The sequence below is a fragment of the Drosophila subpulchrella genome, chromosome 2L (assembly GCF_014743375.2).
Source record: "Drosophila subpulchrella strain 33 F10 #4 breed RU33 chromosome 2L, RU_Dsub_v1.1 Primary Assembly, whole genome shotgun sequence".
NCBI lineage: Eukaryota > Metazoa > Arthropoda > Insecta > Diptera > Drosophilidae > Drosophila > Drosophila subpulchrella.
The window spans coordinates 6943012-6970491 of record NC_050610.1 but is presented as its reverse complement, the minus strand read 5'-3'; the positions used below and the strand labels follow the sequence as shown (position 1 = coordinate 6970491).

The 27480-nt window shown below is 40.2% G+C and overlaps 3 protein-coding genes across 4 annotated transcripts; all 3 read left to right on the top strand.

Moving 5' to 3' along the window:
* The first annotated feature begins 4939 nt into the window (after positions 1-4939).
* On the top strand, positions 4940-9723 carry LOC119547887 (transcription factor glial cells missing 2). The gene is made up of 4 exons (XM_037854924.1): positions 4940-4950; positions 7379-8114; positions 8180-8270; positions 8732-9723. The coding sequence occupies exons 1-4, from the start codon at positions 4940-4942 to the stop codon at positions 9721-9723; spliced, it is 1830 nt and encodes a 609-aa protein (XP_037710852.1).
* A 1307-nt stretch (positions 9724-11030) lies between these two features.
* LOC119548147 (thioredoxin-2) lies at positions 11031-13866 on the top strand. Its single transcript, XM_037855247.1, has 3 exons — positions 11031-11188; positions 12892-13038; positions 13371-13866. The coding sequence occupies exons 1-3, from the start codon at positions 11165-11167 to the stop codon at positions 13524-13526; spliced, it is 327 nt and encodes a 108-aa protein (XP_037711175.1). The 5' UTR covers positions 11031-11164; the 3' UTR covers positions 13527-13866.
* Positions 13867-17180: 3314 nt separating this feature from the next.
* On the top strand, positions 17181-26820 carry LOC119546901 (galactosylgalactosylxylosylprotein 3-beta-glucuronosyltransferase S). Of its 2 annotated transcripts, none has more exons than XM_037853524.1 (5): positions 17181-18108; positions 24552-24824; positions 24884-25146; positions 25612-25963; positions 26025-26820. In XM_037853524.1, the coding sequence occupies exons 1-5, from the start codon at positions 17655-17657 to the stop codon at positions 26084-26086; spliced, it is 1404 nt and encodes a 467-aa protein (XP_037709452.1). In that variant the 5' UTR covers positions 17181-17654; the 3' UTR covers positions 26087-26820. The 2 variants fall into 2 exon arrangements, with proteins under 2 accessions (XP_037709452.1, XP_037709453.1); XM_037853525.1 differs by having other exon boundaries at positions 17183-17928.
* The last annotated feature ends 660 nt before the right edge of the window (positions 26821-27480 follow it).

The window sequence follows — 27480 nt, the reverse complement described above, 5'->3', positions numbered from 1 at the left end:
TTCTGATTCCGCCGACTGCACGCAGCACTTTTCATTTCTGTAATCCCCCATTGATGGGCTGATAAGTTAGGCTCAAGCTCAAACTGAAGCTCATGCCATGATCATAATCGTAATCATAATCGTAATTAACTTAAACGGTTATGCGGACCGTTTACTTCTTGGCGTCTTCGATCCCCGATTTCCGATCCCCGGTCCCCGGTCCTATATCCCATTCAGCTGCTCTTGAGGCAGGTCAAGTCGTGCGTGCCGCTGTCGTCTGAGTTTAGTTTTGGGTCTCTTATGGTCTGGGATCGGGGATCTGGGATCTCAACGGGATGGTATGGTTTGGTATGGGATGACTTGATTACTTCCACATGCGGGATGTTGGTCAGAGATTTCTCAGTTCGCAATTGTAGGCCATCTGCAGCTGCGAATTTCTGGTTTGCCAAACGAAATCGAAATCCAGTTAAGCTGAGATCTCGTCACCCCCCAGTTAGTCGGGCTTATCTTATCGCAGTTCTGGGACACAGGAGCATTGGCTTTTAGTTAATGGGCTTTAGATAAAGATTTTGATCGGGACAAGGGCCAAGAACAGAAACTCGCTGTTTAAACGTTGCAAATATATTCCAAGCAAACGTCGTTTATTTCTTGCATTATAGAAAAATGGATAGAGATTATATACCAACGGTCTTAACAGATTCGCATAATATTGTCTATAAAATCTTTAGATAAAACATAAATGGAGTAATATTTGACTTTTGACAATTAGATTGTAATATATGATTTATTGGTAGTAGTTTTATGAATAATTGGCCATCATTAGTTTCCATAACAAACAGTCCATACTCCCTTACTAAAATTTAATATGCCTGTTTTTAAATGGCGCTTTGGCCCCAAATAAAGTAATACTCTCTCAGAATAAAGAGCTAAGGGCCCGAGGCATCTAACTGCAAGTGCAAGCATTCCCGATGTGTATCCATCAGTTCCATCTTCGATACCATTATGAGGGTCGAGTTCCTTGACACACCACTGCGCGTAGGGCCGTCCCCCAATCCCAATCAAGCTGCTCATGAGCAGAGCACATTAGGCCCGAAATGGGATCCCGCCCCAAGCTCATTATGCAAACAATAATTTGGAGGGAGGATGACGAGATGACGATGTCGGGAGCCAACTCGCCGGGTTGATTACGCCGCGAACGTGCCGAATTTTCAACAGTCCATTTAGCTTATTAAAGTGTAGGACAGCGCGACTCCGGCAGCGATGCGATTTCGGGTAATTTGAGTGATGAGGAAATGGCAGGGTCTTTAAGCACCTCCGGTGCTAAAATTATAGTCCGCGATCTGCGTAATATTGGCACCTTACCTGCCTTACATCGAACCGCATTTGGGACTCGCAACTTTTGATATCTTCCTTCTTTTTTTCCTGTTTCTTCCGTTTTTTGTGGTTTTTTGATTGTTCTGTTAGGCGAAAGAAGTCATAAAATTAAATTTATGGGTCATAATTTTACGATCAAAAGTAATTCGGCTGGGAAGATGTCTTGTCTTGGGGCCATCGATGCATTCCACCCTTGTAATTGGGTTCTAATCGAGCTCATTTATAAGACCACGACTCCAAGAGGGCCATTAGCATTGGCCTAACACGTCGAGGGCTCCCCAGACATTTGTCAAAATTTCTCAAAAATCAATTCCTCTTGTTCGCGTTATTGTTGTTGGGCTATTTTTGTGGGTGATGTGAGTGGATATCAATCAGTCAATGGGCAAATCGTTAATCCGGCGTAGTTGTGCGATGAGCTTTGCTCTAGGGTCTATATATGTATGTCTGTGACTTGGTCTATTAGCGGACCTCCCAGCGTGACGGCCAATTAATTGCGTAAATGGAAAAATTGCCTTCGGTCTTTGTCTTTGCTGGGTGCCACAAAAGTCACACTTCCCTGTGGTCCGAGATTAAGCTACAGTCGAAGAAACATTTTGTGGGAATGTGTCAACAATCGAATATCTGTGCAGTCACCATAGGGGTCATCAATATTTAAGGCTGACTTCGGAATTCTGTCTTAATTAGGGTGAGCTATGATTGGATTTTTGTCAAGAGCTTTTTCTCAATGAAGCAATGCTTTTTCTCAATGCATAAATCTTGTAAATTTTGAGATTAACCTTATAATTTAAGAAGAAAGCAGTTACCTCAATTTCTTGAAATATTTTATATTACCAGATATTCAGATTACGTGTGAAATCATTTTCATTACATTCAATTTCCAGTGATAGTTTAAAGGATTACGTTTTTATCGCAAAATAACAATTAATATTAACCTGATTCCAATTATATTTTCATGAATAATTTAGTTTAGGCAGGTTAAGGATCGCGGGTATATGGTACGATATGATAACATATGTTTTTCTAGCACTTTTTAGTTTAAAAATTTTGATTCAAAACTGTTATCAATTTCCCCAAGTGCATGCCAGCAAATTAATTATTAACATTTTTAGGTCGAAAGCTCGAAATCCATTACAATGTACACCAGTTTTTATTTATTTTAACAGATCGATGATTAATTTGACGCGCCAAAAACCAAATTGTGGAATATTTTTGGAACACAATGAATCCCCAATGACAGGCCCTTCTTGGAACAGCTGGAGCTTGGCGCTCTCGGAGCACGCGCTCATTAGAGATCGGCCCGATCCCAGCGTGACTCTGGATCTATAACTTCGAGGTGGGACCACACCGGGTGTGTGTACCTACATTAAACAAGGCATGCTTATAAAATAATGTTGGGTAATTAATTGCGAAAACTCCGTATCGCAGCAGCTGCCAGGCAACCGAAAGCCGAGCGATAAGCCGGATCGCGATAGATACTCGGGGGAAACTGTTTAGCTAGTTGTAAAATTGTGAATATTTCTACCACTTTCTGGTGGGTATTCGGTTCGTACATGTATTTGTCACCCGTATCATTTGCTGTGGAGCGTTAAAGCGACAACAGCAGCAGCAGCCATTTCCAGGTCGTTCGCGTAGTACCGCGTAGTTACGCGTCTCCAGGCCCAATCCCCTATAATTGCCCAGAGTTTCGGGGCCCAATCCCCATCCCCGTTACCATCCCCATCCCAGTTTTAATTACAGGTCACAGTCGCTGAGCAGGGACAGCAACAGTTGCACCGTTTGCCACTGGTCGCTGCCACTTTTGTAACCATTTACATTTCCTGTCAACGGCATTTTCAATTTTCACTTTAACGCCTATTTGCTCCTCCATTTCCTTTTCTCTCCCTGTTAAATTGCTCTTCTTGGCCTGTTAATTGTGTGTGTGCTACCAAGTGGACGCATAAATTGTATTTTATTTTTTGTGGCCTGTAACTTTGGCCCAAATGGCGATGCGGGCCGATCAGGTGAAAACAAAAGACGCAGCAAGCATTAGGCCAGAAGTACCCAGTGCCCCCGCCCCCAAAAACATCACCCTCTGGCTGATCTGGCCCTGATATTGTTGCCACTTTTGAATTCTCATGTTGTTGCCCCCAATAAACGCAACTAACCTTTAAGTCAATGACCAAAGAAAAGTTAGTTTGGATGGGGAGAAGTGGAAAAAATGTTCTCATTTAAACTAGACTTTCAAATTCGTTTAAAAATTTGTTTATGCTAACAATAACAAGCTTCATAAAAAATTTAGGTATTTGTTTTATTAAATTGTAATTTAATGTACAAATGAAATGCACATTTTCAAATGCAATATAGAAAACAACACTTTAATATCATCAATTGTTTACTTTTATCTTATCTTAACATGTCTTATAATATTTCTTATTTTTTTACTTTTCAAAATCTTATCACAAGTTATATTAATATTAACTCCTCTTTAAATTTAATGTAATTTTTAAATTATATTAAAAATTCTACTTTTTTAGTTTAAAGTAACCTATCATTTGAGCTACTCAATATAGCAATAGCAATGATATCAATAATGTAATGGTATTTTAAAGGAATGTGAATAAATTTAATCTGGAATGTTAAACGTACAATACATATTTAACGAAATACTTCGACATTACCCAGTCCATTAATCATCCCACTAATCTGCCAACGATAAACCCTTGAATATCTATGCTCTCCCAGAGGTTTCCATTGCTTTCTGTTGGCGTATCCTTGAACAGAATTAAACAGAACAATGGGGACTGATAAGCGGCATAATAAGTAATTAAATTTCTGTGATGCTTATCGAGTGTGTAGTCCCCGCCACGAAAATTCCTCCATCCCCAGAACTTGAGAAACTCTCTCTATAGAGCGAGAGAAAACGTGCGTGTGTTTATCCGACCAATCGCAGTCGAGGAGCGACTGGAAGTAAGTGGCTGACTGGAAGGCAATGTATCTGACGGATACGTTTTACCACTCTGCCAGCTGCGACGGCTCCTCTTCGTGCCTGCGTGGAGTTTTTGGCAAATTATGCGGGTGGCTCGTTGAACATCGCTTTCCCCGCCGCTTTCCCGCTCCCCCGCCTCCTTTGGCATTTTGTTGGTTTTTGTAGGTGGAGCCAGAGCCATAATACCATTCCTTTGTTGACAAAACTTGGCACCACTCGCTCGCCGAAGTTTGTTTTTGTCTGCCGTTGCTGCTGCCGCTGCTCTTTTGTTTTTCGTATCTACCAGATACGCGCGCACATCCCGCCCTGCAGGTTGTTTTCGGGGCCCAGCGAAAAGGTCGTCATTCTCACGGTTTAACTCTCGTCGTCGGCGTCGCGTGCGCAATTCAATTCAATCCAATCCGATCCGAGGAACTTCAACTAGCGACGGCTATTCGCGAGATATGCACAAGTGACCAGTCGATACAAGTGCCGCCTAATTGGATTACAATGCTCAAGTGGTGCAATCTTGAAGTGCTCTCAAGTCGCTTAACACTCGTTTAAGAGCCCAGATAACTGTTTATTGGATACTTTTAATACACCGCCGCTTAACTGGATTAAAGAAGCTGTCGCACTTGGAATATGGTTGTAATGTAAGTTTGGTAGAAAAGTAATCATATTTGTTCAGATTTAAATGAAAATGTTGGTACTATCATTAAAAAATTAAGGTTTTTAAATCAGAAAGTCCCTAGAGAACTTATAGGATTAGTTTTAAAAGAAGGCTTAAAAATAACGGATTATCATGCACTTTGGGGTGCACATTAAAAGTATAATGAAAGGCTGCTTATTCGGTATTTGTATAAGCTTTTATTCATGTTTCACCTCCTATTAACAAAATGGTTCAGAATAAGATTTATATACGAGTATATGAAAAAACTGTTTTTAAATAGTTATTGGCTTTTATATTCATTTAATGTATATCCATGAATTTGTTATGCTCCATATCTAAATTACTTATAAATAGAATATAGAATATGAGAAGATGTGAATGATTCTAAAATACTTTTTTAGCTGACATTATTAAGATAATCCTTTTATAAAGACAAAGATTCCTTAACTTACAATTTCGTGTTTAATTACATTTCTTACAATTTAAAAGAATTATTTTAATACAGTTTTTTATCCGAAGGTGTTACGTTAGTAATGTTGTGTTCGAACTTGAATTGTTACAATTGTTACTTTTCTTTACCCATTTTCATTTCCTTTCAATGACTCAAAAATGCCTGAACTACACATCTTCCAATTATTCTTAATCAGAACCCATTGAGTCTATGTTGACACGCGTTAAACCCAAACATCTGCGTAAGTGTTGAGCTTACAAGCACCTCAGATCAATCTGAGATGAAGAATGGGCCACAAATCAAACGCTAAAGAGGCAGCGGGGGAGGTCAGAGGCAGGGCCGGGGAAAATGTAAATGATTCAAACGCTTTATTATCACGCTGGGCATGGGCCACAGCTTAGTTAATGGCACTCCGCTCCAGTCCGCTCCAAAGAGCCGCGGGGAGTGCCTTGGATCTCGGATCTTGGATTTTGGATCTTGGATCTCGGATCGCAGAGCCGGCGGACCACACACAGTCGTAGGCGGAGCGGCGCTCGAGTGAAAGGGTCAAAGAGCTGATGATACCCCAGCCCCTCCGATCTATAGAGACATATTTTCTAGGTGACAAACTTATTATGAGCCCAGGACTGAGACGGAGGGGACCCAAAACACAGATCGGGAACGAAGTGAGACGCTATCAGCATCAGATAAGCGCGACTAACGAGCGCCCCGAAGTGTCGAGCAGTCAATTTACGAACCCAAAACAAAGCGAGCCACTAACCACGAACAGGTTCAATCTGGGGAACCCAGAGACCACCAAGCGACCATCTTAGGCCAGCCCAGGCACAGGTATTTGGTGTTAGAGAGCGTGCAACCTGCTGACTTCCAAGTACACATAAAAACGCTTGGGGGACCCATCGGCCCGAAATCGATCCAAACAAATTTATTGCTAATTGCAGAGCGAGTCTCTTCTCTAATAACTCCCACACATGGAGAATCTCGGCTGATGGAATGGAGGGCCGTCGAGTCTAGCAAGTCGAAGCTGACTCACGGCTTGAGTGTCGGTTTAATTGACTTCCCCGCCAACTCAAATGGCGCTCGAATTACGATGCTGACCAGCTTGGATTACCTCCCGAACAAGATTTGGGGCTAACGGTACCAGCCCTTTAAACAGGGCCCAAAGAGCTATGCGTTTCATGGCGCTCATAAACATTACAAACGTTTCATTTGATTGGCATGCCTTGAGGGGTTTTGACCCCCTACTAAACAGATTAGGGCGCAATTAAGATTGGATTTCAATTCCTTAAACGATGCTTAGGCTTGAGCGATTAAGTCACAGTTAAATGGATCACTTAAAGATTTTACTTCAGGTTAAGAGTGGAATTGAGAAGGGTATCATATTGAGGATCAAACTGTGACTCAGAACATAGAATTCCACAAAATCAAAGGGGTTTTAAGTGGATTTGTAGGACAAAGAATGTTAAATTTCTATAGGATTTTTTATTTCATTAATAGAATAAAAATCGTTAGGATTATTTATTTACTCGATAATGAAAACGATTAATTATTTATTAGAACGAAACATTCCAGAGACATTTTCAGATTTTGAAGACATATTTTAATGTTTTTGTCTGAATGTTATTAAGAATACAATTCCTATATAACTTAAATTAAAAATTCAAAAAATGCTTAGTTCGATTTGTATAAAAACTCTGCCGATCAAAGCGTCTGTGTTTGCTTTTTAAGTTAGTTCGAGTTATCAACTTAAGCTTCAAAAGTTCAAGTGTATAGGGCCTGAAAGTAACCATACCTACATGAAAATAGTTTATAGATTATCCAATTCATATTGCTCTCTGTAAGACTGTGGCTAATTCTAAATTCCCCTATTTAACCAAAAAGTAATAGAAAAACTTCTACCATATAAAGTAAAAATAGGAATAAGCTCACAACTCCCATTAAATGTACTCCTAATCCCTTACAGAAATGGCTACACCTTCAAGACGCAGCAACTTCTCACACAGCAGCCCGATCACTCCCAGCACGCCCATTTCGCTCAGCCGCAGAGTCAGGGTGCCATTCCGGGTCCAAGTCCTGGTCAGCAGCAGGCAGGTGGCTCCATGACCATGCCGGCATCGTCGGCGTGCAAGGGGAAACGGGAATGGGACATCAACGATGCCATTGTGCCGCATGTGCCCGACCAGGAGTTCGACGAGTTCAACGAGTGGAGCGATGGCCACGTCCGGCACATCTACTCGCTGCACAACGAGGAGGCCAAGAAGCACATTTCCGGCTGGGCCATGCGCAACACGAACAACCACAATGTGAACATCCTGAAGAAGAGCTGCCTGGGCGTCCTGGTCTGCTCCCAGCACTGCACCCTGCCCAACGGATCCAAGATCAACCTGCGTCCGGCCATTTGTGACAAGGCACGGCGGAAGCAGGAGGGCAAGGCCTGTCCCAACAAGAGCTGTCGCGGCGGCAGACTGGAGATCAAGCCCTGTCGCGGTCACTGCGGCTATCCGGTCACCCACTTTTGGCGGCACTCCGGCAACGCCATCTTCTTCCAGGCCAAGGGAGTGCACGACCACCTGCGTCCGGATCCTAAGAACTCCAGCGTTTCCAAGAGGGCCTTTGGCAGGGTGCCGCTCGGGGGAAAGTCCGCCAATGGATCAGGGGCCAAGAAGTCGGTCATTGCGGGTCTGGTCAAGCAGGTGAAGGTGGGTTTCAATATTTTTTGTGTCTCCTAGAAATATTAAATGTTTTTATTCTTCCCTGACAGCAGCAACAACACAGTCTGATAAGCAAGGTCCTCAAGCGTCCTGCTGCCAGCAATGCTTTGAGTCACTCTGCCTTGGATATATACCAGTACAACGGTAAGTTTATACCGTATAGCTTATAAGTTCTTAATTAATTTAAATTGGGTATATCAAGGATTTATCTTGGTGCACATAAGATTACACTTCATTAGAAATTCTTTATAAGTTGAATGAATCAAATTATTTAATAATTGTAGCCTACACGTAATTTAATATTTGATTTACTTAAATATATTCTCTGAACTGTGGACTAAAAAATCGTTAACATTTTCAAGAACTAAAAAAATTAATGTGCACAATGTAAGATCATGGAAGTTCAAGCTTTAAGATCTATCAGGTCAAGTCGTGAAAGTTGTATAAAAGTACTCTCGTACTTTTTAAACTCCTTTTGATATTTGAGCGTTTGTAATTTTTTTTTGTTCTTTATTTATTTTAACAAATATAACAATGATTTTAATCAATCGCGTTTTAAATTACAAGATTGGAGTATTGTTAAATATGTTTTATTTTTTTATTAGCCTGCGGCAAGTGCACCACCTACAGCCACTGCACCTGCAGCTATCTGGAGGACACCACCACAGCTAGGAGCCACCAATTATCGCAGTCCTCGAACTACGGCACCAACTCCTGGCCTCTTAGTGGATCAGAGTCCTCGGCGCCCTGTGACACAGCCGCAAATGTTTTCACGGTCAACCACCAGCACATCACCTACAACTACCCCATCTACCATGCAACTCCCACGGCGGCGACAGCGGCACCTAGCAAATCCCCCAGTTTGCCCTACACCTGCAGCATTTCGGAACTGGCCGCATACCAGCAATCCTCCAGTGGAAACAGCTACTCCATGGGAGTACCTACTCCCGTGCATGGGCACACCCAGTGTCAGGCCCTCGGCTACGAGTCCAGTCCGCAACTGGCCACTCCGGAACCGGAGTTCATTAACTACTCGCAGATCAAGCACCTGGGTGGCGGTCAGGAGGAGATCAGCTGCAAGGGCGAACCAGGATCGGGTCTGCCGGCCACCATAAAGTACAATGCCACCGTGGAAACTCAGCCGTATGTGGAGGACAACTACGACTACTACTACAGTCCCAAGGCGGAGTACGAGATGCAGCAGCACCATCAGCAGCACCACCAGCAGACCCACCAGCAGTTCGGAGGAAACCAGACGACGGGTCACCACTACTACGAGAGCGGAAGTGGCTACAATGGAGTTAGCTACTTTGATACGGGAACCACCACGGCACCGGGAAACAGCGCAACCGGAAACAGCTTGGACACCGGATACGGCAGCTACTATGATCACTACTCCAGCTACGAGCAACAAATGGCAGCAGCAGGTGGTTTTCCATCAGCCGGAGGAGGATCCAGTGTTCCGGCAGTGGCCCCGCCCCCAGGACACCCACCGCCTCCGCCACCACCGCCCACGCTGACGTACCACCATCACCACCACCACCACTTGCACCACCCGGCGGCGACGACAGCGCTCGCCCCATCGGTAACCCATTGAATAGTACTTAACGATTCCGGTCACCGGAGGATTACTCATAGTCGATAACTAGGCATAGAACCATAGCATTAGGATAAGTTGTGAAATCTTAATTTCCATCTGTACGCGTAGTGTTAAAGCGTTTTCTCATTGTTTTTCCCGGCAAATAAATTATGAAACATGTTGATTTGTGAAAGTAAATAAAATTTCAAAAAGAACAATTTCAAACGGACTTTTTAGGGAGGTTCTGTAAACCAGTTGTAGATGTCGCCCTGTGCAAGACAGTTGTGTAAAATATATGTAAGATACTGTAGATAAAATATGTTTCTAGTTGTCTCTCACGGTTTATAGAAGCGCCCCCTACCAATCACGCACTGAACCACTGCAATTCACCATAGTCCGTTTATTTACCATGGCATGTAACGGTTTTTACTACCGCCCCCTATCGCCCCTGCATTGTACCGCCGGCAGAGTTGCGTTTCGATCAGCCCACCTCGCTTATTTCACTTAAGGTTATCGATAGCGATGTGGGCAATCGGTCAGGTGCTGCCAACTCCTTTTAATAGACCTGCAAACAGACCTGCCAACTCACCTCGCGACTTTTCCTGGTCAACAACCCGGAATCTGTGAATGAAACATCGATGTTTTAAAAAATTAAAATTAAATTTTGGTAATTTTTAAATAGTCAGGCCGGAACGAACCGACTAATTAACATAAATCCATATTAAGAGGGCGATGAATCATGAATTTTGATGTAAAAATTATTTTGGGGACGCGCTTAGTTTAGCCAGGAGAAATTTTTAAATTTTGACCAAATTGCACTTAAAAAACCGTTGGCGATCGCCGAAAACAAACAGCGGGCACGCACACAGACACACCACACACATAATTTTATGTTAATGTTAATGTTTTTGCTTTTTTCTTATTGTTTTTAATTTTTGTTTTTGTTGGTTTTGTTTTTAGTAATTTGCAATGATTTAAGTTGCATTTAACATGTGTGTTTTAAATAAACACCAATAACTGTAAGTGTATCTTCACTTATACACAAAATATACATATATGCTTTGCAACTCTTTAATGAATATTATGTAGCCCTGAAAAGGGTCGATTTGGTAAAGAGGCAAACTTTAAAAATTTTCTCCTGGCTCTGCTCTTTTACGTACCTTTCCTTTGCCTTTTTTCTTAATAGTGACGGCACAGAAACATCGATGGTTGAAAAAAAACATCGATGATTTAGAAAATTTCAAAAACATCGATGCATCGATGTTTTCATCGATGTTTTGACACCTCTAAAGAGAGAGACATTTAGCGGGAGAATAAAATCTATAAAAGCGACCGCATCGCGCTCTGTTGAAAAAAATATAGCTGCGTGGTGGTGGTGTGAAGAGCTGCCCGAGTGCTAATTAAGTAACTTTTGTACATTTCTACCGGTTCCGAATCCAAACCACAACTCCCATCCAACATGGTGTACCAGGTGAAAGACAAGGTGAGTCATTTCAACCGGATCTGTGTGTTATCTATTGGGTAACCCGATGACCCCTACCCTTGACCCTTTAGATTCAGTGTTTTTTTTTCACTCGGTGACAGAAAATATGGCCTTGTAGCTTTCCAATTACCCACTCATTCTGAGTGACTAGATTTTTTACGCTATTCGCCATACGCTCGCACACAAATAGAACTCAACTCACGTACTGTACGAGCGAGAAAGCGGACTTCAGACGAGAAAGTTCGAATAGCGAAATAATGACAATGATATCATGCCATGGACCGCAGAGCGCTTCCCAGCGGAAACTGAATTCTTTTAGTTTCCTAACCGCTTGGCTAGGGCTCCTCCATTGACTATCTGACATAGTGCCAAGATATACTATATGGTCATCTAGAAGTATGTGTGTTTGTCCGTCTGGCATGAGTTTGCAATTCATTATCGTGGTCGAGGCTTGGTTTGTTGGTTAGAAATATTGGTATAGTTGCTACAGCACAGGGTGTGCTCAGCACTCAGAAGTTGCGCGCCATACAAAAAGCTGGAATCTCGAGAAGAGTGAAGGAATCGCGGGGAGCGTAGAACCGGTCGTGCGCAACTGTTCATTAATACAAATATATCGCCAAGGAATATATAAAAGTAAATACTTCAAACTATTTCTGATTATTTTATTTCCCAATATTCACTTATATATATAGAACACTCTCAAACATTGCCCCCTGCGATCTAATTTTATACAGCACAAGCCACACGAAAATATATTCACAAACCAAAATGTACTTATCAAAAACCGCTAGAAACTCCCAGAACATTGTTTATCAACAAGTCGGGCTCAAATGTGGTATTCAGATATATTTATAGATTTATCATTAATGTAGGTTTTTATTATTAGTCATATTTTGAAATACTGCATGAGTCAATGATATGGGAAAAAACAAAGATCCGTTTGAATCGTCATAGAAATAAATTGTCGCTTAATCATCTTGAGCTAAGTGCCTCCTATGGAAATGATCTAAGCGTGCATAAAAAATGTTATAGGGAATATCAAGTTGTTTCAAAATAAAATTTCTGTATGCCATATGCAAATTCTGGCAAACCGGTTTCGCCTTTCGTTTGAAATCATCAATTTCGTTAGAGCTATTCCTTTGCATGTGTTCTGCGATTGCCATCGCCAGCAATTAATTAAAGGTCACTGGGAAAACGTGTCATGGGCAGAACAATGGGTGGGCGAAAGGGGCCCGGAACTGCCCACACCACACCTTTCAGAATACATAAAATTCCGAAATTCTTGAAATATTGATTTTGGGGTCATTCGGTAATATACAGAAATTGTAATGAAATACCCCAAATTCACAAGTTTTCTTATATGTACATAGTTTTGAGGCACACAAATTGAACCCGTCAATCGGTGATTACTGCCTGATTACAACTTGGCAACTTTGGCGATGTCTGACAACTTTGTGTCAGAACAGAACCGCCTTATCGCGCACATGTCCCCGATAATGATGGGGTAACCCCTTCCACATCTATGTACGGAATCCTATCGGATCAAAGCTAGATAACCCCAAATAATTTTTTTTTTTGAAAAACGTACTCCTGTGAGAAAATTAACTAAAACAGGTCATGGGGAGTGGAAAATCAATAGCGCTAATGTGTGATGATATTATTGAATGATAACACTAACTTACAATTTCAATTCCCATTTGCAGAACGACCTCGATGGACAGCTGCAGCAGGCATCCGGCAAGCTGGTGGTGCTGGACTTTTTCGCCACCTGGTGCGGACCCTGCAAGATGATTTCGCCCAAGCTGGCTGAGCTGGCCACGCAGTACGCCGACAACGTCGTCGTCCTGAAGGTGGGTTCTGAAAGCCAAGGCTTCGAGCAATAGCATAGAGATTGTCAACTCCAGTCTAAATGGTTCTGAATATAAATATAAAGTTTACTTGGTATTCATTTAATTTCGTTACTGTCTGATGTATTATCACCATTACTTTAAAAAATTTCGATTTATTTTGATCTCTCATTGAGCGATACTTTAGATGAATACTCTTTTCTAAAGTCTTTGGTTTTTCCCGAAGAAAACTCGTATATTTTTAATATGAATGACCCATACATTGCGGAGTATTGAATGACACTTTTATTCACGACATTAAATCCGAACCCTTACTAAACCATCCATTTCAACAGATCGATGTGGACAACTGTGAAGATATTGCCATGGAGTACAACATCTCCAGCATGCCCACCTTCGTGTTCATCAAGAACGGCGTCAAGGTCGAGGAATTCGCAGGAGCCAACGCCTCGCGTCTGGAGGAAGTCATCAAGTCTAACATCGCTCAGTAGGGCAGCGCACATACGTCTGGCCGTACCCTCGATCCACCTATGAGTTCTGTTCATAACATTTAGTTAATTATTCCATAAGTGCAGGGTCTGCTCCGTTCCCGGTGCTCCACTCGGTCCCAGTCACTCGGAGCTGCAGTGCAGCTCGCAATGTGGGGGATTGCAGTGGCGGCATCTGGAACCGCAAAAAACGTGAGAAACTAAGTGGCTTTTAATCGTAAAATTTGCTTAATTAACAAAAATAATAAATCACACAAAGAATGTTCACTTTTGTATTGAAAACATTAAACAAACGCTTTTGTAGCCAGTTGTCCAATAGTAAATGCTAAAAAAAATAAATGTAGTACACATTCAAAACTTCTATACATATATAGTCGGGTGAAGTGGGATTAAGGAATTGCAAACGAAATTGTGAAATGAAACCCTAGTCAAATATCAGTAGACACCAACACCCTCCCAAAGCCTGTTATGGTTAAGTAATAACGATTAAAAACGGGTAGCTGCCGATTAGATAAGATACGGCAGGAACTTCGGCACTCAACAAATGAGAGGGTGCTCAGAGTTGTAGTTCCGGAGTCAAAATCTAGTCCAAACCAGAGTAATATTCATTTTAAAATGCCCCCTTCAAAGTGCTTTGTCGTTATTTATTTTTTAAGAAGCCGAATCATGAGTATTTTAGTTATCGGCAAGTGAATTTCTTGGGTCTCTAAAGTGGCAAGCTATAAGTTATTGCAGAGATCTATATTTTACAACATTTTTAATCTGCTTTTAAGAGTATGTTGGGTTACATACATATATAGTAAGTAAAATATGTGTGGTTACGCCCACAATGCCAACGGTTTTTGCAACTAAGAAAAAATTATCAAAAATTACCATTTTATGGTCGGCAGCTGAAAATGGATTATGTTTAGAAAAAGCCTTCAAATTCACATCAGACAACCTACAAATCCAAGATTGAGTCCTTAATTCACATTTGCAAATAATAATAATAGCGGAGCTACTATCATGAAATGGGCCTGTTCTCGTTTTATGGTGATGGTACCTTCTCGTAAAGTAAATCCATACAGGCTTAACAGGTTTACTTTAAATATAGCTCAGAAAATATGTTGCTATTTTATGCGTAATACAAAATTAACTTATTTTGGAAGCTTTACCACGATTGTAAGCCAAAGCAAATCAGATAGAGGAGAGTCGCCCAAGGTTTCAAAACTCTTGAGCTAAATGGTATAATGGGAACCTTATAGGTCTCAGAAATAAAACACATCCAAAATGTTTGCAGATATGTTATAAAACAATGTTTTTTATGCAATAGCAATAAAAACAAGGAAGAACGCTATAGTCGAGTACCTCGACTATGAGATACCCGTTACTCAGCTAAAGGGACCAAAGGAAAATGGAGATATGCAAGCAGCAAAGCGAGATTGAAATGCGCCACCTACCGGCGGTAGACAGATTTAAGCGTTGTGGGCGTTAGAGTGGGCGTGGCAAAGTTTTTTTTGAATCAATCGATAGGTATTGACAAAACCAATACATTTCAGTTAAAATTTTTTATCTAGCATGGAAATTGTGGGCGCCACAGGCTTGGGCGGTTTGTGGGCGTTAGAGTGGGCGTGGCATATTCGCGTGACAAATTTGCGCTGCGCTCAAGCCTACGGAATCTAAATCTGAAATCCCATTTACTTATCTTTGATATTTTCCGAGATATCCGCGTTCATATTTACGATTTTTTGAAGTTTGTGGGCGGTTTGTGGGCGTAAAAGTGGGCGTGGCAAACTTTTTTTGGGTCAATCGATAGGTATTGATGAGAATAATACATTTCAGTTAAAATTTTTATTCTAGCATGAAAACTGCAGGAGCCACAGTTTTGGGCGGTTTGTGGGCGTTAGAGTGGGCGTGGCACTCTGCTGAAACAAACTTGCGCTGCGTAAGAAGCTCAGGAATCTGCACGCCTAATCTCAATAGCCTAGCTCTTATAGTTTCCAAGATCTCAGCGTTCATCCGGACGGACAGACAGACGGACAGACGGACAGACGGACATGGCTAGATCGACTCGGCTAGTGATCCTGATCAAGAATATATATACTTTATGGGGTCGGAAACGCTTCCTTCTGCCTGTTACATACTTTCCGACGAATCTAGTATACCCTTTTACTCTACGAGTAACGGGTATAACAAGAAAGGAAGTTAGCTTCGGCAAGCCGAAGCTTATATACCCTTGCAGCTATAATTATTAAATTTAAAAACAAAAAAAAATATATTCCCAATAGTATAAGATAATATGTCAAATAACACCGAAGCTATAATTTGTTTCATATTGTTTTCCTACCAATTTTCCGATCGTTCCTATGGCAGCTTTATGATATAGTCGTCCGATTTCGATAAAATTTAATTTAAAATTCAAAACTAATTAAAAAATGTTATTTCCAAGCTTAGGAGGTTATATGCCAAAAAACACCACAGATATAATTTTTTTAAGTTTTTTTTTCCGAGCTATAAGATATAGTTGTCCGATCCGGCTGGTTCCGACTTATATACTACCCGCAAAAGATATAAGACTTTTGGGAAAGTTTCAGCCCGATAGCTATAAAACTGACAGACTAAACGGACGGACAGACGGACAGACGGACATGGCTAGATCGATTCGTCTAGTCATGCTGATCAATAATATATATACTTTATGGGGTCGGAAACGTCTCCTTCACTGCGTTGCAAACTTCTGACTGAAATCAATATACCCTCTGCAAGGGTATAAGAACTGCTGTTTGGGTTTTTTTGGAAGAGTCACACAACAATATCCCTAAGAAAGACGTCAAAGTCGGTCGGTTGTTTTGGCAGCCCAAGTTTCAGAACAGAATTTGTTCACCTTAAGATTTAAAAAATCATACATTTTAACCAAAAAAATTGAAAAATTGCAGTATTTGTACGATTATGAAGTGTTTTTTTAAATGGTGCTATTTTTGTTGCCGCATAACTTTGTCTTTTTTTGATAAATGTGTCGAAGTTTTATAAAGATTTCGCATTGTGGGGGAAACCACTTTTATTTTACTTTCCCTAAGTTCTGGAGTAGGCTTGGCATATAGTAACTATTTTGCAATTTTTTTTTTTTAAATATGAAACATTTAAATTGAATTTAAAATATAAAACATATTTAAATTTTTATCCTTTGGAACATATTTAAATTTAAATATGTTTTTAAATTTAAATTAATATCCCTTGGAATAAAATTTAATTTCTACAATTTGTTTCACTTACAAAATTAATAAAAAACTTTTAAGGTGGCCAATTGAGTGTATTCTTGCATATGATAGCTACTAAAACGACGAGGTACAACAAATTCGATGGTACTAATAAAAACGTTCATGTACTGCCAAAGTAATTCTTGTCAGTTAAAATATACATATAAGCCCAACTTAAAACTGGAACTATGACTTAATCAGTAAGCGATTTAAAATGTTCTCGAGAGTGTTTAAAAATAATCCAACAAAAACCGTTAGACTAAGGTGCATTAGCGGTAACGTGCTTAGTCAGGGCACAAACCAAATGCAACCCTGCGTCAGCTGTGGTGGTGGTGGGAGCCGCTCTCTCGCTCTCTCTCTCTCGCTCCCGCTCTCACCTTTGCTTGCGAATTGAATAGTCCGATTTTTTTATAAAAAAAACAGTAGTACTGTCAAACTCACCGAAACCGAAACAACAGAAAAAAAAAGCACGGGCACGAAAAACACTAAGCCCCGCGAGTGAGAAAGAGACGGAGCGACGCACGCGGGTGTCGGGAAGAAATAAACACTATTTTCTGTGATTTTTGAGTGGCGACGCCGCGTTTTGAGTGCTTGCAATAGTGCTGTGGTCAACATTTCGACTTTTGGGTGGGTTTTTTATAGCAACAAGCAAGGCGAGCGAAACGGAAATAAATCAGGGCAGCCAAAGTGCAGAAATGTCGAGGGAATTTGCATAATTTTCGGGCCGTCTCAACCGAAAGTTGTATAATAAGATTGCGAGCGACAGGAGGTAAGCCCGGCTCACCACAAATGGACGGGGAATGCCGCGGCAGCACCACCACCTCCTCATCCGCCAGCACCACCCCCCCAGCTGAGAGCCCCTCCGCGACGAAATCCCTACGAAATACTTCTAAAAATGTCTAGTGCCCACTACCAGGCACTCGAGCCGCAGACTTCCGACGAGGACAACGAGGACATCGAACGGCCGCACCATCACATCCATCAGAACCATCCGCATCCCATGGTCCGGAAGGGGGGCGTGGCCAGGCGCCGCTGCATACTGCCCGTAGTGGGCGGGGCCCTGTTCTTCATCGCCTTCTGCTACCTCACCCTTAGCGGGGACACCCGAATCGCCCTGGGACTGGGCGGTGGTTCCGAGGACTCGGAGGAGGGGTCTCACCATGGATTAGGTAAGCAGGGGGTCTTAGAATCCCGTCCCGCAGACTGGCTTTTGAGGTATACCCGCCAAGAGCCAGCAAGAGAAGAGTTCCGGGGGAGCATTACCGGTCAAGAAACCGAATTTAGGCTAGTCAAGCAAGAACCCAAGCTGAAAATAACCCGGAGAAGGCATCGTTTCAATCCGAAAATCCGTGAGTTACCTTCCCCCCAAAAAAAGTTAATCCCATAGGAAGCGCTGCGAGTGCATTTCACGACTGCTGGCCGAAAGTGAGTCCGCAGCTCTGCCGCCACTTTCACTTTTCATTTGGCCCACTGCCAATCAAAGCTCAGGTCACCCTACACTCTGTGGGGAAGCTCAGTGCCCTCAGCTCGTGTGTCGCTGAAGAACACGTATTACTTAAAATTATTTAAATTATCTTGAACTGTTTCCCTATATACTTATTTTTATTTTAAGCGGAAATACACTAATTCTGGGTTTTTTGTTATGAAGTACAAATTTATAGCTCAAGAGATAAGAGCATGAGGGCTGAGCAATTTAAAAATACAGTTTTGCATTATCAAAGTGTTTCAAAGTTTCGTTTATATTACTTAAATGGTAACCAATTAGTCTTATGATTCATTAAATCTTTATAAAATGACGAAGCGAGAAATTCTGCAAGGAAATGCTAATGATTAGGTCTAAAATTTGTAATACTTTTATGAGATTTTTTTAATAACTGTCCAATTTGTTTTATGATTCATTAAATCGAAATTAAAATGACGAAACGAAAACATCTGTAGGAAATGCTAATAATTAAGTGTACAATTCAGAATAGCTTTTCTATGCGGTTTTTTTTTAAATAACTAAAATAGTAACAATTTAGTCTTATGGTCTCATTTAATCGTAATAAAAATAAGAAAACAAAAACTTGTGCTAGGAAATGCTAATGATTAAGTCTAAAATTGAGAATAACTTTTCTGAGCAAATTTTTTATCAACTAAAAAGGAAACCATTTAGTCTTATGATTCATTTTATCGTAATAAAAATGAAGAAACGAAAATTTCTGCAGAGAAATGATTAAGTCTTAAATTCAGAATTCATTTTCTAAGCGGATTTTGTTTAACTAACTTCAAATCAAAGAAAGCTTTGATAAGGCTTTCTAAGTCGCTGTGACAGCACCATAACATTTCAGACTGAACTGACTGCGGTAATTATCGCATGTAATTCGTCGGCTCGTCACCGTTGCTTTCCCACTTTGGCTACTGGTTAGTCTGGCTTTTTATTATTTAACCGTAATTGGATCTATTTGGTAACTATTGTCTTTCCCAAACGCGATGTATATATGGATGTAGTCACCATATCTTTAGCCAACCACCCCCGCCTGCAACGGCAATTACATCGATTCGCCTGTTGGTCGTTTTTTATTGCCACTGGCAAAAGCAGGGACAAGGTCAAATTTTCCAGTTTACTTGGTTTTTGCTTGGTCGGCCCTCGCAAGGGCTATAATCTATATTGCGCACGAAGAAAGCTGGAACGCTATATAACATGAAATGATTTATTGGCCAGTTGGATTAAACATTTTAATCTTTGATTGAAAGTGTATCCCTTTTTTTGTAAAAGTAAATGAAATTATCTTCTTTTTTGGGTTTATTGATTGTTTATTAGCTTATTATGGCATAACAGCTGTATCTGCAGAACGAAAACAAGGCAATCAAGTTTCAAGGCCATTAAGGCTATTAAGTGTTAGTTTGAGCTTTAATAGGAAACTGACTGTTTAATAACAAATTGACCATTCTAACGATCTTGCCTTAAAGATTTGGGGTAAAAATAATAAACACGAGAATATGTCCATCTCCCTCTACAGACATGTGATCTACAGTCGATCTAGGCAAACAAATCCGAGCTAAGTAGCCGACTTGAGTGGCACCAATTGTCTAATTGCACATTTCCCCACCATTTTCTAGTATCCATATTTCACAGTGCTCCGTAATCGAGAAAAAGCTTTTAGCATTTTTTATTAGGAGAACAGACCTTATTGTTTCTCATTTCGTGAGTATAATTCACACATCCCAAAATCTTATCAACATCTCTTGTATGAAGAGGTGACAGGTGTGGGTCTGGCAATCGCTTTTGTTGCCTCTGCTGCCAGAACTGAAATATAAATGTATTTATAATTCTCCTAGCATCATGCACTTTTATTCGGCTCAGCTGTTATGAGCCTATTTTAGTATCTTTTCAATTGCGCGTGTCGAGTGTTTGCCCCACCTCTCCTCTCCCAAAGCTATTGTTGCTTAAATTCTGAGGATGCCCGAAGCGCATTTGACTATGCACTTTGATACACGCTACCGTACAATTGCCATCAAATTGTCTGTGTAAATATTTACAATTTTAGAATTGCAACAATGAATTCGAAGTCATTCGAAACACATAAACGCCATGAAAGCCAGTTCATCAGAATTCGAAACACCACATATCGTATGATACTGCACTTCGCTGTGCTTGGGAGCTTCGATTCATAACCGATTTCTTTATCGTTATATCCATATGGAGCAAGTGCTTCAGATAAGAATTCAGACACGTTAACATTTTACTGTAAAAACAAGGGAGAACGCTATAGTCGAGTACCTCGACTATCAGATACCCGTTACTCAGCTTAAGGGACCAAAGGGAAATGGAGATATGCAAGCAGCAAAGCGGGATTTAAATGCGCCACCTACCGGCAGAAGACAGATTTAAGCGTTATGGGCGTTAGAGTGGGCGTGACAAAATTTTTTTTGGTCAATCGATAGGTATTGACGAGACCAATACATTTCAGTTAAAATTTTTTAACTAGCATGAAAATTTTGGGCGCTACAGGTTTAGGCGGTTTGTGAGCGTTATAGTGGGCGTGGCATATTCGCGTGACAAAATTGCGCTGCGTACAAAGCTACGGAATCTAAATCTGAGATCCCGATTCTCTATCCTTGATAGTTTCCGAGATATCCACGTAAATACTTACGATTTTTTGAAGTTTGTGTGTGGTTTGTGTTTTTTTTTGAGTCAACAGATAGGTGTTGATGAGAACAATACATTTCAGTTAAAATTTTTATTCTAGCATAAAAACTGAAGGAGCCACAGTTTTGGGCGGTTCGTGGGCGTTAGAGTGGGCGTGGCACTCTGCTGAAACAAACTTGCGCTGCGCAGGAATCTCAGGAATCTGCATGCCTAATCCCAGTATTATAGCTCTTATATACTGTGTTTATGCTATGCCTATTTCATGAAATGAGCAAATTCGTGTGTGCATAAATACCGTTTCATGAATTGTTAACACACGAAAGTTGACTAAGAATTCAGTCCCAATTTACGAAATGCTGAGGCACAGCCTACTTCACAGCCTACTACTCTTTAGAGCTCTATATCAAATTCAAAAAATTTGACAGCTTTACTAATATCATTTCATGAATTTATCTGTGTTGCATAAACAGGGGCTATTGTAATTTCATGTATTGAAGAATGCATGAAATTCATAGCATAAACATAGTAATAGTTTCCGAGATCTCAGCGTTCATACGGACAGACGGACAGACGGACATGGCTAGATCGACTCGGCTAGTGATCCTGATCAAGAATATATATACTTTATGGGGTCGGAAACGCTTCCTTCTGCCTGTTACATACTTTCCGACGAATCTAGTATACCCTTTTACTCTACGAGTAACGGGTATAATAAGTTGAAAGATGTGTTTCGAGTAAATATTTGGCACTGAATCAATTACACCAGTTTACAAAAAAAAATTGATGAAATACGCACTTCAGGAAACCTTTGTTTTCCGGTAAGATACATCTCCCTGATTAAGAAAAGGGCATTTAAAATTTTTTCTATGGTACCAATTTTTTTTAAAGTGTAAAAAACGTTTTTCGCACTTTTTTATTTTCTAGCTCGAGTTGTGATAAACCGAATTCGGTCATTAAAGACTCATTTTACAGGTAATGGAATGCCCTTTAACTTTCTTATACACATCATTGAGTTCCATTCATTAGTTTAGAAGCTACACTTCGTCAAAGTTGAAAAAGTTGGAAAAAATGCAAGAACGCTGGCATAAATTGCTTCTTTAAAAATACACGCCTAAAAACCGAAATTAGTTTTATGTTGTTTTCTTAAAGGCTGAACTTTAACGGAGAATATAAGCCATTGATCAAGACAATCCGTTGGTAAATCGATTTTTTACAGATTTTTAAACGTATATACTCAAGTTCAGTGTTCGGGAGCAGCGGCCGTTAAACATTATTTTAAATTTTCAGTGTTGGGGAACGTAAGAATTTGGTGCAAGTTCTAGTGCATAACGTCAGTTTCCTTGCTAAAAATATATGAAAATGATATCCTTGTAACTGCAATCGCATACTTTTTAGCTTGCCCAGCACTAATAGCAAAGAAACTGACGTTATGCATAACTACTTGCACCAAAATCTTACGTTCCCCAACACTGAAAATTTAAAATAATGTTTAACGGCCGCTGCTCCCGAACACTGAACTTGAGTATATACGTTTAAAAATCTGTAAAAAATCGATTTACCAACGGATTGTCGTGATCAATGGCTTATATTCTCCGTTAAAGTTCAGCCTTTAAGAAAACAACATAAAACTAATTTCGGTTTTTAGGCGTGTATTTTTAAAGAAGCAATTTATGCCAGCGTTTTTGCATTTTTTCCAACTTTTTCAACTTTGACGAAGTGTAGCTTTTAAACTAATGAATGGAACTCAATGATGTGTATAAGAAAGTTAAAGGGCATTCTATTACCTGTAAAATGAGTCTTTAATGACCGAATTCGGTTTATCACAACTCGAGCTAGAAAATAAAAAAGTGCGAAAAACGTTTTTTACACTTTAAAAAAAATTGGTACCATAGAAAAAATTTTAAATGCCCTTTTCTTAATCAGGGAGATGTATCTTACCGGAAAACAAAGGTTTCCTGAAGTGCGTATTTCATCAATTTTTTTTTGTAAACTGGTGTTATCAATACATTATATTATCATTATAGCGATGGTATAAAAAGTATTGTATTATCTGCTAACAACAGGTTAAGATTAACACCAGGATGATATTTACAGTCCATAAGCATTCGTATCTTTGGTGTACACTGTACTTGTTATAAGTTTTAAATAAATATTTAAATTAATCTTCCATCTGAAAAGTGTTTATCGAAAGTACCATACTGCTGACAATCTTTATTTGAGTTAAGGAATTACCGAACAACGGTGCTCGATTTTACAAGTACTCGGTGTATAAATTTTGAGTTGTGACATACTTTTTATTAGTCAATTTTAACTCATTCAGCTTTTTTTGCTTCGTTTATACAGTCTTATCGGAACACTTCATTGGCAAATCGATCTCTTCGCTTTTAGCGTACAACAAAAAAATGAATGAACATAAGATAGGGGAGAACCGTAAAATAATTTGTGACTAACGTTGCCCGTAGATCAGGTGTCTGGGGAATTCTCGATTGTTTGCAATCTGCCTGAGGGCACTGTTCTATTCCATCTAGATATGGGGCATAATTAACGCAGAACTGTACGTGAGCGTGTGATTATGACCAGATTGGTGTCACACCCCATCGATAAGTACATACATGGTTTATCGGTGGGGTCTGGTGGGTTGAAATAGGTCTGAGTGGCGGGAGTCACCAGAGTGCAAGCACCACACTTAAGCCACATGCACGTGTCTCCGGGACAGCCCCACTATCAGTTTTATATCAGTTTTATATATATCATTAGGCGGCAGGTATTGGTAAATATTCGTCATCCGGAATACCCACAAACCATTATGTTCTCTATTGCGGTTAATCGAACCGCCTTTATGGTGTGGCACTTTTGGGCTTTGACATTTCGGTTTCGATTTAGTGTTTGGCTTATGTTTGCTTTGTCAATATTTAATGACTTATTAGGGAATACTATTGCCTGGGTTTTTTTTTTATTACCCGTGGGTATGGCGGGAACGTTTTTCGGTATCCTTTATGTGTATTCGTTCGCGTTTTATTGTCCCTTTTCGGTTATCAGTCTTATATATCAGAAATGGGTCTTCCATCACTGTGTAGTCGCCCCAATTGCGTGCTTTCCGCTTTTCGTTCTGGAATAAATGTAAGGTCCTCTAATGGCATCGGCACACGCAGTCGATGCAAACACATTAACGCTTTGATAGAAGGTAAAAGATCTCAAACACTGATTAACCCATTAGGTAATTAAATCGAGTATCTTCGATTTCACATCAGATCTTTGAAATGTATGCATAAAGCTAACATTCGTAGACACAATTGCTTCGTTCATAGGTTTGCTTGAGAAGTGACAGGCACTTTATCTGAACGCTTCAAGTAAGCTTAAGTAGATTATTCATTTGCAATGTATTTAAGAGTGGCCGATTAGCACCTTTTGAGAAGTTTAAAGACACCGCAGAAATTGTTTATATTTGCTTTGAAGCCCCAGATTGTCATCTCGGCATTACGGCACGTAGTTTAGGCTGACTGCCTCAACTGGGGCTAGAGGTCAATGAGTTGAGCTATTTTAGTAATTTCAGTAATTGAGAATTCTGATTAAATCATAAAATTCACGTCACCAGGCAGAGGAAGATGAAATGTAATTGACCTAGTGTAACCTTACAACTTTTGTTTTCCTCACCCACAGATAGCATAAATTTCCGGCCGCTGAACGAAAGTTTGCACGTTTGTAGCGAGAACTACGAGGATCGCCGGCAGTTCATGCAGGATAAACCCCGATCTGAATATGGACAGTTGCCCATAATATATTTTGTTACTCCAACGTATCCACGGCGGGAGCAAATCCCAGAACTAACCCGTCTGGCGCACACTCTACTCCATGTTCCTCGATTGCACTGGCTAGTGGCTGATGATCAGGAGAAATGCAACGACTTTATGGACACGCTCCTCAACCGTTTCGGTAACTATCTCTGCGTTCACTAAGTGGATCTTTATAATTAAGCATTCTATTATTCCCAGGTATTCCCTTTACCCACATGGTGAGCCCCATGCCAAGCAAGTTTCGGAATGAAAAACCAGCGCCACGAGGCGTGGCAAATCGCAGGGCCGCCTTACAGTGGCTACGGCAGCACAATCTCACCAACGGCATACTATACTTCGGTGACGATGACAACACTTATGACCTGCGCCTGTTCTCAGAAATCCGGAAAACGCAAAGGGTTTCAATGTTCCCCGTCGGTCTGATTGCCGATTATGGGATCAGTGGCCCAGTGGTGCGCAAAGTAGGTTTTTCTTAATATTCCCACCTTGATAGCCTTGATAATATAATAATATTCGTCGTTAGGCCCAGTATTTGAGTCAAGCAAATACAAAGCTGTATGCTGAACTCAGTTTTTAATTTTACAAAACACTATATATGAATCAAGCATTTATCGAGGGTGCTTTGGGCTTAATTCTTAAGAACTCCAAGGTTCCCCCAATACACCTATAGTTTTATAATATTGATCTTTTTAACATTTTCTTGATAACATTTTATAGGGGTCTAACATTTTTTGCTTATCTTATAGAAAAAAAAATAAATCTGCTTAGTTAAAAGATAACCTCGAAGATTAATGTAATTTGATTTAACTCTTTTTCAGGTTAAAATTTTTATCTTATCTTATAGAAAAAGAAAAAAATTAATTTGCCTTATAACAAAATATGATCTTAATTAATAACAATCTTTTTCGATTTAACCCTTCTTTCAGGGCAAAGTTGTTGCTTTTCTGGACTCCTGGGTGGCTGGACGGCGTTGGCCTGTTGACATGGCTGGGTTCGCCGTGAATTTGGAGTACATGGCGCAGTATCCCTATGTAAATATGCCGTACAAGCCCGGATACGAAGAGGATCTCTTTCTCCGCAGCATCGGGCTACAAATGAGTCTGATAGAACCGCGAGGGAACAACTGCACTGAGATTCTCGTCTGGCACACCCAGACGAAATCCAAGAAGCTGGGCTTAGTTCGCTTAGAGAGTAAATATTTGGACGATCGCTCTAACCTGGGCGCCCTGCTTCTCAATCTTAAACTAATGGGCGTGGCCAGTACAACGGAGAATGAAGGTGAGCTATTAAAATTATAATTAATCATGGACAAATACTAATCATTCCTTATATTTCCAAGGACGCAATGCACTGATCAGCAAGAATGGCAAGGAGAAACCGCACTCTGCCATTCTCAGCTGAGTCCCAGGGTCCAACATCCGAAGGAGAGCACGAATAATACTCGTAGACTTATAGAGTTAAATGTATAATATTTCTGTAGCAAACCAAATCTCGAATCACCTGTTTTCTATATTCCATGGAATTTTCCCGTTCTAGTTATCAGTCGTTTTCGCACTGCACAATATCTAGAATATATAATTTGTCTTTTAACGACTTGCGTCGGTGCTGCCTCTCTGTTCTCGGTTCTCACCATAATGTAATGTTAATAATTAATAATAATAATGTATGTACTGTTAATTAGTTGTAGCTAAGTTCGGTCGTGATAGCAAGCTAGAAAACACAGGGAAGGCCACAAAGATAAGATCAGGACTTATTTAAATATATCATAATCGCAGACAGTAGGTTGTAAATTCGTTTACGAAAGTGGTCATACCTTTCTTATTCTACGTTTTAATTTGCTAAGCAAAATAAAAGCTTTTTATAAGCTACTAGATAAAGACCTTAGGCAGCTTGTTATTGTTGTTAATCACCTCATCGACTTTAAACACATATCATAAAGCTCGGAATAAATGATTTAGGCATTACATAAGTTTTTCAAAATTATTAAAAGCAAGCGATTTAGAAATGGGCAATAATTTAGAATGACGTGTGTCATTTTTACTGTAAACTTAATGTGTAGCCTGTAAATGAGTCAATAAGATAGTACGCCATAGTGTGAAAAAATAAATGCTAGTTTTATAAAGCTTTCTCCAAAACAATTAAAGTTTTTTACTATATCCGAAAATATTCTATTGAGAAAGTCAGGTAAGTGTTTTAAAATATGAATTGCCAATGAAAAACCAGAAATATTCGTCCTGACTTTGTAAGTGAGGTGTCAAGAGAATAGAATGGAAAAATAGCAAACAATAGTTTTCAATTAACTTTACGTTCCCTCGACCTCCGCTTTTTTATCCTTAAGCCCCAAATCACTCCTCATCCCATCTCATCTTTTACTTTGCAGTAGTAGTTCATATTGAATGCCCGACAGCACTTCGTGCTGGCTGCAAAAGTCGAACAGCTAAGAAAAAGTTGCAACTTCCATTACACATAAGGGGGATCTAAAAGAAAAAGATTGTTTAAAACCTTCGCTACCCTATAACTTCATCAGCGATTGATGAAATAAACTAGAGTCTTAAAAAGAGCTATACTAAGTCTTTTCACCAGACTGCTTCAGGCACTCTTTAATCTCTTGTGAAGTTCTTACTACTATTTGGCTACCTTAAGCCAGGGTAACTAGCCAGCAAAGACTAAAGTGCCCTAGATCCAAAGACACCAATGCAGCAGGTGAAACTCAATACGCGGAATACGGAGTACTGGGTGCCTGAGTCATTGCAGTTGGGAATGGCACGAACGTGTTGCATATGCATCTTCTTCAA

Excerpts from the sequence above, each read along its gene's own strand:
- LOC119546901 (XM_037853524.1), top strand. The coding sequence starts at position 17,655 with ATGTCTAGTGCCCACTACCAGGCACTCGAGCCGCAGACTTCCGACGAG. Across the intron at positions 24,825-24,883 it reads CACGCTCCTCAACCGTTTCG|GTATTCCCTTTACCCACATG; the intron begins GTAACTATCTCT and ends TATTATTCCCAG. Across the intron at positions 25,147-25,611 it reads GTGGCCCAGTGGTGCGCAAA|GGCAAAGTTGTTGCTTTTCT; the intron begins GTAGGTTTTTCT and ends CCCTTCTTTCAG.
- LOC119548147 (XM_037855247.1), top strand. The coding sequence starts at position 11,165 with ATGGTGTACCAGGTGAAAGACAAG. Across the intron at positions 11,189-12,891 it reads TGTACCAGGTGAAAGACAAG|AACGACCTCGATGGACAGCT; the intron begins GTGAGTCATTTC and ends TCCCATTTGCAG. Across the intron at positions 13,039-13,370 it reads ACAACGTCGTCGTCCTGAAG|ATCGATGTGGACAACTGTGA; the intron begins GTGGGTTCTGAA and ends CCATTTCAACAG.
- LOC119547887 (XM_037854924.1), top strand. Across the intron at positions 8,115-8,179 it reads GTCTGGTCAAGCAGGTGAAG|CAACAACACAGTCTGATAAG; the intron begins GTGGGTTTCAAT and ends CCCTGACAGCAG. Across the intron at positions 8,271-8,731 it reads GGATATATACCAGTACAACG|CCTGCGGCAAGTGCACCACC; the intron begins GTAAGTTTATAC and ends TTTTTTTATTAG.